Here is a 13,432-nt window from a genome sequence, read left to right as displayed (position 1 = left end):
GTTGAGATTAGAGCATCCATTTGTGACAATACAATTGTATAATACTTATCGTTGTTAAAAAGAGAAAACAAAGATATTATTTTATATATTGTTTTGAATTCGATTATTCTCGATCGAACTTTAAATTTTGCTTTTTGCAAATACATGATATATATATATGTGTGTACATATATATGTATATATATATACATACACACACTATATAGCCAAGAAATAAATTTCATATATTTTTTTTAAAGCGCATTAAAAATTTGGGACGAATTTATATATCGTTTAAAATTTTCATATGGCGCATATAATATTTGATATTACTTTTTGTAAGATGAAATGCATTAGAAAAATATAAATTCAAGTTTTTCTAGCAGATTTTACAATATTCTCATTGTAATATACGAAGCATTTAGATTAAACAGTCGTTAATAATATTTGTGCTCTCCTTTTTGTCATTTAAATATGGATTATCTCGGTGATTATTTTATTTTTCATGTGTGCGTTATTAGCTTGGAAATATAATAATACATTGGATTAGAAGTAAAGAAAAATGTGTGAGTGATTAATGATTCAAAAGAAAAAAGAAAATAAATAAAATAAAATAAAATAATAGGAATAATAATTTGTATTGTATTATTAACACTCATCGTCACAAGTATTCTTTACGTCTAATCTTTTCTATTTTCGATTTCATTCGAATAAAAAAATTATCAAATCGCAAATAGATCAGCTTTTAAAACAATGATTTTTAAGTTCCTTAATTTTTTTAATTGCAATAATAATGCAGAGCAATTGAATAATTACAACAAAATTTTGGTTGATCCATTGTCAGTTTACTCTTCGTTAAAATTTCTTTTCTTTTCTTTTCTTTTCTTTTCTTTTCCTTTTTTTGAATAATACTTTGAGAAAACATATCATTATCAAATTTATGTTAAATTCAATAAAATAATACAAGTCAAGCAACTGTGTATATATACATATATACACAGTGTCACTTTCAAAACGAATAATTTCGCATATATATATCGAGTCATAGTAATACTTTTCCTTCTTCGATTAAATAAGTATGACGTTAAAAGAATATACGTTGGACGTACATACATATACTATACATACATACATACATACATACATACATACATTCATACATACATACATACATACATACTTATATACGAATAACGTTCAATAAGCAACGCGTTTATTAATTATGAATAGAAATAAACTTGTATGTTACTTATTAATCATTACGACGACCACAGTGTAAAAATGAAGAGGGAAGACAATCCACAAAGATATATATATATATATATATATGTATATGTATATATGTATATATATCAGTACATTGGTGCACAGATGATACATACTCAACTTCTCATCTATATCCTCATGATAAAATTACACCTTCAAATATCATAAATATTGTATCTTCCTAATTCGTATAAATCTATAATAAATATCTATCACAAAGATTGACCTAGTATAGGTGACTTTCAAAGAGTTTATGATTCTTTCTTACAACGAAGTCATCATACAATGTGTGTGTGTGTGTGTGTGTGTGTGTGTGTGTGTGTGTGAGTGTGTGTGAGTGTGTAACCATAATCTCATGCAAGTAATAGCAGAATATGAATTTGTTTAAAACTTAAATATTTACAATGCGTGTCTCTTTTCATAACTGCTAATTTACTTGCATCCTTATAACGACCACACTGATAACGACCAGTTTACTTTGATAATTATACGTATAATAACGTATTACACGTACGTGTAAGAGTCAGTACTATCCTTTCATAAAGTCATCATCATCATCATCATCATCATCATCATCATCATCATCATCATCATCATGATTATCATCATTATCATTATCATCATCGTCATCAACATTATCATATTATTATTATTATATTATTATTATTACACTGATATTCTATATATAAGATGACACATACCAATAGCATTATACAGTAGTTGCAAGTATTAAAAATACTTTTTCTGTTGCATATTGACAGGTTTCATTTTTAATTGCCTTTCACAGATTTTCTTCGATATCATTTTTCATGATTATTATTTGTATATTCTAAATCTCAATATCATCAAACGATGATGGATGTTGTATGTATGTATGATATCTGTGTAAAAGGCTTTTTATAATTATTAAAGGCTTTTGCTATAAATTGTTCGTAAACAAAGAAACTTAATTCTTGCTTATACAGCACAGCCCTTTTCTGAATGAACATATCGTTCATGATTCGTATAACGTATAAGTGGATCAACAACGTTAACTGCTACAGTTTCTTCTTCGTTGTTGACCGAACAAGTTACCATTTCTTCTGAAATATCGTAAAATAATAATTGTTTAATTGATCGTAAAAGTTTAACTATTGTTTTAATTGTAATTAAAAATCAATGTAAATTTCACTAACCGGGTAAACAAAATTGTAATTGATCGTTACTGGGATTAGTACTATCACCGGTACCACTATCTTTACTGTGTTGCGAACTAGTATCCAAATACATGTGAGTTTGATTTTCTGGCGCCGTTGATATTACCGTTGTAGGTAATTGTTGCGTATTAGAATGGCGCGTGTTATTTAAACGTCTTCTCGTTTGATAAATAATTACCACCCAAACTACCGACGTACCAACGGCACAGCATACCACTGTGATTATTATTAATCCCAATATATTATCTTCGTTTACGATGGACGTTGGAGCTAATAAAGAAAGAAAAGAAATTAACGAATTAGTAGTATTATTCATTGAACTTGTTCAATGAGTCAAATTGGTCTTATTCTAATTATTTTTCTTTTTCTTTTTTCCTCCCGGAAACTTACCAGGATTTACTGTAAGATGAGACGCACCAACAACACTACCCAATGAATTACTCATTTCACATTCGTAACTTCCTGCGTCGTTACTCATGGTATTAACTATTATTAATAATTGATTTTCTGCCGTAAAGAAATGACGTTCGGTTACTTGTAATGGACTACCATTTTTACGCCACATTAATTTTGGACGTGGTGAACCACTTGCCATGCATTCCAATACGATCGAACCACCTATCATTATTTCTTTATTTTCCATTGGTTTTACAAATGATGGTACCTCTATAAATAAAATCATTAAATAAAAATTAGAAATGAAATTCGTGGTCTTTATTCCAATTGACAATGGATTAATGATGGAACAATTAACTCACCCAATATAGTAAGAGTCGCATTCGCTACGATAAGTCCGGCTAGGTTTTGAGCAGTGCAAGAATAAACACCACTATCAGCCATTTTTACATCTACAATAAAAAGTACATCATCCGTAGGCATCATATGCATTCTTCTTTCTCTTGCCGCTGGAAAATCATTTCCTCCATCTTTTTGCCAAGCTATTTGAGGAGTCGGTTGTCCTTCGGCTGAACATTCAAGACGTGCCGTACTTCCAGCAGTTACTCGTATATCACGAGGTATTTTTGAAAATGATGGATATACTGTAAATGTGATATATCATTGGGGGAACATTGTTGTTTACTATTGACTTTGTCAATTTGATAATTAACGATCGATGTGCTTTAACATACTTAGGACACTTAGTTTGGCCTTAGCAGAATACGTAGTTCCGTAGGAATTAGTGACCATACATTGATACTTTCCAGCATTAGCATGAGTCACGTTAATAAGTTGCAAAACAGAGGATGCATTTGTTACACCACCTTCCAACGTGCTAATGTCTGTTTGTAAATTAGGATTATCTAATTCCACGTTATCCCGTTTCCAAGTAAACTTTAATGGTGCGTCAGCCGTACTTGTTGCACGGCATATAAGAGTCACGTTGTCACCTTTCACACGTTTTTGATCTATAGGCTCTTCTATTATTCTTGGCTTTGGATATTCATCTGTAGATAAATATTATTGTAAGAGAAATAAAAAAATAAAAAAAGGATAGTAATTTTTAACTACATTATTATACTATCACTAACCACATGTGAAATTTGTATGATGTAATTGAGCTAATGGTTTATCTTGTAACCAATGTGGATAACCACAATGAGCTTCTGTATCTTCGAATCTATGTGATCCTATCCATGTGCTAAACCATTGTAATCCACAATCACAGACCAATGATCCTGTAAGATCGATTAAAAAAATTATGTTCTCAGTTTTGACTATAGAAATATATAGTTCAAATTAATTCGAGACTTTTCTCACTTGAATTTAATTTCAATTTCTTTAAATCTGGCATCGTATTAAATGCATTTTCTTGAATACTAGTTATATTGTTCCCACTCAAGTCGAGTTCGGTAACACGACTTAAACCGATAAAAGCATTTCTATTAACAGATTTGATTTTATTATGTGCCAGTCCTAATTTCCATAAATTACTGAGCGGACCAAAAGCTCCATTAATATCTTCTACCATGTAGGATATTTTGTTGGAATTAAGATCTCTGTAATTTAATTTATCTTTGATCAAATAGTAACAAATTAGAAATATTTAATAAAAAAAAAAAAAAAAAACATTATTAGGCATTTTTAGGACAATTAGATAAACATACAAAACTTGTAGTTTTGGGGTAGAGTTGAAAGCACCATCCGATATATACGTAATTTGATTGTGATCCATTTTTAATCTTTCTAGTTTATCTAAATGATCAAACGTATCTCGTTCTATAGAAATTAACATATTATATGATAAATCCCTGAAATAAAGCATAGGATTCATTAATTTCCTTTTAATAAATGCCATTATAATTTATAGAAATAATAAAAATAGACATATATATGTATATATATATATATATATATATATATATATATATATATATATATATATCTCTTTACTAACAATTCAGTGATTTCTCCACAATTATCCCAAGCTTGCGATTCAATCGTTTTTATATGATTATGGGATAAAGTCAATTTTTTCAAATGTTCTAATCCAAACAAACCACCTTTCTTCACAGTTGTTAATAAATTGAAATCAAGTTGAAGAAGAATGAGATTTTTAAGAGGCCAAAATGCTCCATCATTTAAGGTACTTATTTTGTTTCTTTTCAAACGTAATTCTTCCAAATTTGTTAAACCAGTTAGACTTAATACTTGCATTTGTTGCAGCTCATTTCTATTCAATTCTCTGTCATATAAATTTTATGTTTATTTATGCAACATTGACAGATATATTATAATGATATAAAGAAATTTGCAATAGGTATGAACTTACAATATCCTCAATTTTCCAAGATTACTGAAAAGTGCCGTAGAGAGACTTTGCACGGACGATATATCCATTAATTGTACAAGATGATTTTTATTTAAACGAAGTTCTTCCAATGAAGTCAAATTATCTAAGCTACCATTTTCAATGACATATATTCGATTCATATTTAAATTTCTGAAAAAGAAAAGAAAAAAAAAAAAATAATTTTTATCTTTATTTGCAAAATATTGATATAACTTTATATTATATAAAATTTGATAATAAATGGGAATGGACGTACAAATGCACGATTCTATTAGGTGCAAGAAATGAGCCACGTCGTAGAACAGTTATTTTATTTAAACTCAAGTCCAAAGTTTGAAGCTCCGATAAGACAGCTAAAGCAGTTCCATTAATTGTAGAAATTTCATTGTGCGATCTGTAATGAAATTATTAAATATTGAGTTTTTACAAAAGCATAGATAAAAAAAGAAAAAAAAAAAAGTGTTAATTAAATCAATTGGCACATTGCATAGAAAATTATAATACGTACAAACTGAGATGTGTTAAATTTTTAACGAAAGAAAGATCAGGTATTTGCGTCAATTGATTTTTATTCACTTTGAGCCCTTTCAGTTGTGCCGCATCCGATAAACCAATAGTAAAGTTATCTCCTAATTTATTAGCGCTCATATCCCTGTAAAATTATTATGTTATTGATTAGTTATCATATATAAAATCACCCATTACATATAAAAAAAAAAATACACACACGCGCACACATACACGCACACACACACACACACGCGCGCACACATACACACATAGTAGTAGTATAATAATATCGGTATTCTATTAATTTATAAATAAAACTTACAGTTCTTTAAGTTCTGTTAAATGTAGTAACGAATCAAACTTCAAGTTGCTTATATTATTATCTTTTAGACTTCTGAAAAGAAAGAAAACCGATACGTTTTAAAGTACATTGCTATTAAATAAAAATAACTTGAAGAACTAGTACTAGTAAGTTTCTATCTATGTCATGTCTTTCTTTTCTAAGAAGAATGATATCCTTAAATGATCCTTACTATTAGAAGTTAAAACTGGTTAACCTTCAAGTATAAGACTTTATATGGTAACAGTAAAATCCAAGTAGCAACTTAGCAAAGAATACAAATGATACAAATGTATTTGCCTTAACCCAATAATATACAATTAACTATTTAGTTTATAATGTTACATAATTACTCTTTTTAAATCTCTAATTATAAAGTTCGATATAACAAATTTCGATAGCGAAGTTAGAATTTGAATAATTAATAATAAGTATACGAGTAAACGTATTATTATATAAACAAATTGTCAAAAAAAAAAAAAAAAAAAAAAAAAAAAAAAAAAAAAAAAAAAAAACAAAAAAATAAAGAACTCTTTTCCTTTCTTCGAATACACTTGTGTAACGAAACAATCACAAATCTTAATGTAGTAGCGATAAATACCGTGATAATGTTATCGATATCAGAAGAAACTCGATATATATATATATATATATATATATATATATATATATATATATATATAACGAACACACGATAATTGTAATTAGAAATTAACGAAAAAAAAAAAAAAAAAAAAAAAAAAAAAAGAGAAAGAAAGAAAGACAGAAAAAGAAAAGAAAAAAAAGACAAGAAAGAAAGAAAGCCAGCAAAAATAAAATAAAATCGACATAAGAACGATTCGATTGTTTACTCACAAATTTTCGGTCCATGGTGGTAAGCCGCTAGGTGCTTCGATCAATTGTAAATTATTACATATCACAACGTTCCCTATGCAACCACATTCGACAGGACACTTATTACTTTTCTCTGAATTTGATATAATTGGCCGATCGGCCATCATCAAATTCAATGGTAAAAGAATCCATAGGACGAATAATTTCACGATGATCGAATCGTTTCCTTTCGATCGTAGCCGACATTGAATGAGAAAAATCTTTTCGATCTCCGACATTATACTTTTATCGTAACCAATTTTCGTAACACTTTTTTCCTTTTTCTTTTTTCTCTTTTTTGTTTTTTCTTTTTTTTTTTTTCTTTTTTCTTCTTTTTTTTTTTTTTTTTTTTTTTTAATTTTTTTTATTATTTCTCAATCGAATATTGACGGATATAAGCGATTAACGCCATAACGATAAATAAACTCAACGCCACTCCTTTTCAAGGGAATTACCATAATAACGAAAAAGTCAAATATCCACATTCAATCGATTCAAAACAAACTTCGTCGACACTTGGATTCATACATCATGATGACGCCTACGACGACGACGACGACGAAGACAACGACGAAGACGACGATGATGATGATGATCAGAGAGAGATAGACGAGTACGATCCAACGTTGCCAGATAATTTAGATGAAAAATTATCGAGTTCGTTAGGAGGAGGCGGAGACGCCGAGAGAATGTGTTTCTTTTTTTATCCCTTTTTTTTTTTCCTTTTATTCCACGCACATTTTAGACCCGACGGGATTTGATTTGTCGCATCGAACCACTATTAGTTCGGATTATCGACGCGTAGATGGTGTCTTGGTAGCGACGAAACTTGGACAAAATGGCGCGGCCAATAAGGGATGAGTTTGTAAGTATCGATTAATCGATGCTTGGTATTAATTGGCGCGAGAATTCATTTCATTTTGAACGAAAAACAAGAGTTAAAAAATTTGTTCAAGTATCGTTAAATTGGATAATATATATTTGAGTTTCCCTTTGATGGAAACTTATTCGTCAAGTTTTTTTTTTTTTTTTTTTTTTTTTTTGTATATAAAATATGAATATAATGTACGATTTGCTTGTTACCAAAAGCAATATTCGTCATCGATAATGGTTAATGATAATAAAAAAAATTTTAATCTTTCATAATCAATATCATTTAAAGAAAGATATTAATTCTTATTTCGTAATTTTTCAAGATTAAGATTATAACAGTTATTATGATCTCTGGATATTAATTATATTAAGGTACAAAAGATTTGATATGATTTTTCAATATCTGATAATATCCACGTCGCATTCTGTATATGTATTACATCGTTATATATATAACGTTAATAACAAAAGTTTCCTCGCTCAAAAAAAAAATCCATCATTTTGTTGTTAATTCACCGTATATTATTATACGGTTATAACAACAGCTTTGTGAAGACAAGAACCTTGATAACCTTCTCGTAAACCTGGCCATAATACAGATTTTATTCTCGTTCCATTTGGATTTGAGGAACTGTGATGCCTCAAATGAACTTCCTTTCGAAATTCTATATCCTGTGCCACGTCCAATACCAGAGGCGTATTACGAGCCAAACAAACCCATGCCAAACCAGCGCACATGGAAGCGTATCTTTTTATTTCCGTGCATTCTTTTAAACACGGTAAATCGTACAACGTTCTTTCCAGCTGATTGATCACTTGCTCGGCTACTTCCTCTACACCACTTTGAGCACCACTGGTAGCTAATTGCCTTATTATACATTCCTCGATATTTGCAACCGATGGTACACCGGTGGTTGTACCATTTAAAATATTTAATGCTTCTAGACGTCTATACGTTTGGACCATTCCAGCTAAACGCCATGATAACTATAAAATTAATGATTAATAATAATCATAATTGTAACGTCAAAGAATGTCTGTCGTTTTCTCTGTAGATATGTTTCATAAATTAAAATGTTAATTTTAAATAATCCTAATATTAATACGAGTTAAAATTAATAACTTACCACAACTACGGAATAAAGTATTTTAGCTTTTAATTCGGGTGCATCGTTAAGAGGACGCAAGGTATCAAGTGCATCAAGAGTATGCAAATGTGCCTGTGCATACAACATGCTATATCGTTTGGATAAACGTTCGACCGGTAAATCGCCGGAAATCAACACTTGAGAACTTTCTTCCCTATTGAAAAGTTCATGTCTTTTGTTTGCAACTACTATTACCGGTTCCGGTGTTCGACTTTCGTCGGTATGATATCCGGTACTACATGATTCTTCTTCGTAATCATTCTCGAAATGTATCGGCGAAGAATATGTCTGAAAAAAAAGGAAAAAAAAAGAAAAAAAACCAATTATTTCAATAAATCTTATTTTATAATTTTTTTTTCTCCTCCGAATTTACGACCAACCTTTTCCATCGATGAACCCTCATCACATATAAGTTGCAAAGTTAAAGAACAACCCTTTGAAAATTGTAACAAATTAGCGGCCAATGTTGGATTTTTAGTCCCAGCTAAACCAATAGATTTTCTCAATGCTGTCCATTGTCTGAGAGCTTCCTTGTCGTGTTCAATTCGACGTTTCAATTCTACCAACAAACTTTCCAGATTGTACAGATTGCCAGCTTTCTCCAATGTATTCAATAGGCTTTGATTATCTATTAATCTCTGTTGAACTTCGCTGTATTTTAGCGAAAGTTGACGCTGATGGGAAGCAGCCTGGACGCCTTGGTCTACTGAAAGATAAAACTTTAATCATACATATACATATACATATACATATACATATACATATACATATACATATACATATACATATACATATACATATACATATACATATACATATACATATACATATACATACATATATATATATATATATATATATATATATGTATTTGATGTTTACATTCGAAACCGGACATACAACTCTCGCTTCTTAATTTATATCGACAAGATGCTTAATTTGATTTATTTATTCGATACCTTTATGAACTCCTGTATTTTTTCCAAAACTTTCTAATTTGTGAACTGCGAGTTTGTACGCATCGATACGTGCCTCGAGTTGTTCTTTAAGAACAACAGGAAGTGGTACCAAATTCGAATTCGTCGTGTTAGTTGAACCTTCCAAACTCGAAGGTACTAAACCATGCTTCCCAAGTCCTTCGACTGCTCTTTCTATAGCTTTTTTCCTCGAGGTCAATATATTTTTTGTATTAGGTGACAATCTGTTCAAATACGTCAACAATTTACACCAAATCCTTGGACGTGCATGATCCTGATTGTTCGACAACAATTGTACAACCTTCCAAAGAACTTGTTCTACTCTTAAGATCTTCGTATCGGTAACATTTAATTCTACGAGTCTACAATAAAGAGCTTCGAGCAAAGTTAAACTGTGCGGTAAAGTTTCGATCAACAAATCCACTGGAATGTCTGGTAAAGCTGTTTTCAAAGTATACTGCGGTAACTTCATCAGAAACGCTGCCGCTTCACGAAATTGTCTACCTTCGTAAAGTCGAAGTAATCTAATAAGAAAAAAAAAAAAAATTGAAAAAAAAAGAAAAAAAGAAAAAAGATTTTCTTTATAAATTTTCATATGTTTAAGAATATTTAACTTTTACGTCGGTAAAAGAGATATCTATATTACCATTAACAAATGAATGGAATATTTACGTAAATACTTATTTTGAATTATATTAGTTTATTACTTTCTCAAGGCCATACGTGGATTCGATCCTTCGTTCTCCAATATTCCTACATAATTTATTTGAAATTGAGAATTTGGACTCCATATTAACTTTTGAATCGGATTTCTTGGTCTTTCCGGTCTTATCCTTTCACAGGAATTTAATCCACCTGGTAGGCTCGTTCGTCTATTCATTTTTCGCTCTTTTATATTTTATATCATTTACCTCATCGTTCATACACATGAAGTATCTTTATATAAAGCGAAAGTAACCAAGTAGTATATATAACGTATGTAATTAATATAAATCATTTTTGAAAATCGTATTCTTTCATTTAAATAATAATAATTTTTCTTTCTTTCCTTTCCTTTTTTAAATTAAACGATCGTCATTTTCTTTTTTCACTAACCAATCATCATAATACGTAAGATGACCTATAGCTGTAGGGCAAACGATCCACTTTTTAAGAACAGACCAATCAGAGGTCCAGAATTTTTCAAATGAAAATTCTCTCTTCGGGCTGTTTCCTCTCTCTCTCTCTTTTTACTTTTGTCGACAGTTCGATCGTTTATAATAAATTTAAAAATTCAATATTTATGATATATCAGAGACGTACATAATTTTCTATTATCAAAAGAGAGACAAAAAATTAAATGGCGCTTTTTTGGTGGCAAATTTGAATCAGATTACGATGTAAAATTTCGCGGGAAACAAAAGCACTATTTGAAATATCAATTTCTCGAATCGACGAACATCGAATAGAACTCTTTAATAAATAAATAAATAAGTAAATAAATAAATGAATGAATAAATAAATAAATAATTAAATAATTGATTTCTTGTTATAAAATTTTCACTTCCGTATAAAATTTCCATAAACGTACGCGCACGCACACGCACACACATCGATTGCAATTAAACGCGATTCACCACAGTTTATTAAATATTTATTCGTACATTTAAAATAAATAATTCAAAGCAAACTTGCTTGAACAATAATAAACGTAGAAATATAAATATACATATATCGATGATTTAACCTTTTCAATTTGTTCGTTTCGTATTTGCCAATCGCAAATTCTCGAATGATCGGGCCAGACGGACTTACGGTTTACGAACGAAGAATTGAGTAACAAAATTCTCATCTCTGTGTCTTCGAAAGTGCACGAAACCTCGTTTGGACCGGCGGATGTGAAATGATATCGTGTGGTGGGAAGAAGATCGTGAACGAACGAGTACAAGAAAAAAAATAAGTGAAAGAGAAAGATAGCAAGAAAGAGCGGGGAAAAGAGAAAGATAGCAAGAAAGAGCGGGGAAAAGAGAAAGATAGCAAGAAAGAGCGAGTGAAAGAAAGATAGCAAGAAAGAGTAGGAAAGAATGTGTGTGTGTTTGTGAGAGAGAGAGAGAGAGAGAGAGAGAGAGAGAGAGAGGGAAAATGACGAGATGGAAAGGACATCATTTAAACATTTGGATTTTTTCAATACGACAGATACTTGTCAGGATTTTTTATAAATCGATAAAAAAATGATGTAACACTTTCCAAAAATTATATACATATATATATATATATATATATGTATATAAGTGTGTATGTATATATAGATATATATATGCATATATAAATATTATCTCCTGTTTAAAATCGATGTATTTAACCTAAAAATTTCGTTATCCTTAGGATCAATTTTGAAAAAGAAATTATTTCGTAATACTTCTTTATATAATCTAAAATAAACTAATTTATATTTCATTCGTTCTTTTTTTTTTTATATCTCACATATTAATTCGATGGATAATTTTTTTTAATATATTTCGTCGAAGTATAATTGAAAAATAAAAACAATGAATCTGATTGGCGAAGAGAAGCGAAGCGATTGGTTTAGCGGGAAAACGAAAATATCAAAATTCAAGATATTCGAAAGGGAATAAAATGGTAGATAATCTCTCTTTTGTCAAACTGATTTGAATATCAAAAATGAATCTAACTAAAAATGTATGTCTGTATATATATATATATATAGATTACATTTAGTGAATTTTAGATGTCATCGTGTGATCTCTGTTTCTGGATACTTCGAATCATTGCTGAAAGATGTGATGGTGACCTACTAACCTGCATACCGATATGAGACAAGTCGATGAAGAGTATAGTACCATATATTTATATATATATATATATATATATATATATATATATATGCATATGTATATGTATATATTATAAATGTATACGTATAACCAAAGAAATCCGGAAACTTTCTTTTGGTATATGTTAATAACTATGAGGAATATCTCTTCCTGTGTATTAACCTGTCAATTTCTCGAGTTAGTGGTTTCTATGATGTCTCCCTTCTTTGAGAGAGTTCTGAGAAATGGATAACCAGGTTTTAAACCTGTAAAAGTAGAGTTTTCCGCTGTTTCTTTTTTCTTCTGTTTTTTTTTCTTTTTTTGTTTTTGTTTTTGTCCTTTTGCATTATTAAAACGAAGAATAATTAAAGAGGTACTTGAGTTACAAAAAAAAAAAAAACAAAAAACATTGTAATAATAATAATAATAACAATTAATGCGAGATATGGATCTGCCTACTTCCTTCCATGAGTCACGTGATACACCGTTCATTAACCCTTTCGCTTCACCGCTCTTGTAAAATAAAATAATGTTTTCCATAGACGGAACACATCTGTGACAACTCGACGCTAATTTACGGAACGTTCACGACCTTTGATATGCGCTCTTCGTACACCTGAACGTCAATTTTTCTAGGACGCATATATACGCCCGTTACGTTCCGTT

The 13,432-nt window shown here is 29.9% G+C and overlaps 2 protein-coding genes across 5 annotated transcripts; both read right to left on the bottom strand.

The window, feature by feature from the left end:
* Positions 1-598: 598 nt before the first annotated feature.
* On the bottom strand, positions 599-7,760 carry LOC124952797 (leucine-rich repeats and immunoglobulin-like domains protein 3). Of its 2 annotated transcripts, none has more exons than XM_047503201.1 (14): positions 6,938-7,760; positions 6,065-6,136; positions 5,741-5,884; positions 5,489-5,626; positions 5,212-5,382; positions 4,837-5,124; positions 4,547-4,690; positions 4,200-4,438; positions 3,971-4,117; positions 3,572-3,886; positions 3,200-3,481; positions 2,832-3,107; positions 2,421-2,711; positions 599-2,324 (listed from the first exon to the last, which is right to left on the bottom strand). In XM_047503201.1, exons 1-14 carry the CDS (start codon positions 7,192-7,194, stop codon positions 2,203-2,205), a joined length of 2,886 nt encoding a protein of 961 aa, XP_047359157.1. In that variant the 5' UTR covers positions 7,195-7,760; the 3' UTR covers positions 599-2,202. The 2 variants fall into 2 exon arrangements, with proteins under 2 accessions (XP_047359157.1, XP_047359156.1); XM_047503200.1 differs by having other exon boundaries at positions 599-2,327; positions 6,938-7,759.
* A 345-nt stretch (positions 7,761-8,105) lies between these two features.
* LOC124952798 lies at positions 8,106-13,393 on the bottom strand. Of its 3 annotated transcripts, none has more exons than XM_047503203.1 (5): positions 10,661-13,393; positions 9,936-10,477; positions 9,357-9,682; positions 8,956-9,264; positions 8,106-8,815 (listed from the first exon to the last, which is right to left on the bottom strand). In XM_047503203.1, the coding sequence occupies exons 1-5, from the start codon at positions 10,831-10,833 to the stop codon at positions 8,354-8,356; spliced, it is 1,812 nt and encodes a 603-aa protein (XP_047359159.1). In that variant the 5' UTR covers positions 10,834-13,393; the 3' UTR covers positions 8,106-8,353. The 3 variants fall into 3 exon arrangements, with proteins under 3 accessions (XP_047359159.1, XP_047359160.1, XP_047359161.1); XM_047503204.1 differs by having other exon boundaries at positions 9,357-9,679; XM_047503205.1 differs by having other exon boundaries at positions 9,936-10,760.
* Positions 13,394-13,432: the final 39 nt, after the last annotated feature.

The sequence above is a fragment of the Vespa velutina genome, chromosome 11 (assembly GCF_912470025.1).
Source record: "Vespa velutina chromosome 11, iVesVel2.1, whole genome shotgun sequence".
NCBI lineage: Eukaryota > Metazoa > Arthropoda > Insecta > Hymenoptera > Vespidae > Vespa > Vespa velutina.
This window is presented reverse-complemented; position numbering and strand designations above follow the sequence as displayed.

Bases quoted from the DNA above. Each gene is read 5' to 3' on its own strand.
- LOC124952797 (XM_047503200.1), bottom strand. From the start codon at position 7,194: ATGTCGGAGATCGAAAAGATTTTTCTCATTCAATGTCGGCTACGATCG. The intron at 6,137-6,937 runs GTGAGTAAACAA...CTTTCTTTTCAG, and splicing joins CCACCATGGACCGAAAATTT to AAGTCTAAAAGATAATAATA. The intron at 2,712-2,831 runs GTAAGTTTCCGG...TTTCTTTATTAG, and splicing joins TCATCTTACAGTAAATCCTG to CTCCAACGTCCATCGTAAAC.
- LOC124952798 (XM_047503203.1), bottom strand. From the start codon at position 10,833: ATGAATAGACGAACGAGCCTACCAGGTGGATTAAATTCCTGTGAAAGG. The intron at 9,683-9,935 runs GTATCGAATAAA...TTTATCTTTCAG, and splicing joins AAATACAGGAGTTCATAAAG to TAGACCAAGGCGTCCAGGCT. The intron at 9,265-9,356 runs GTTGGTCGTAAA...CTTTTTTTTCAG, and splicing joins AGGGTTCATCGATGGAAAAG to ACATATTCTTCGCCGATACA.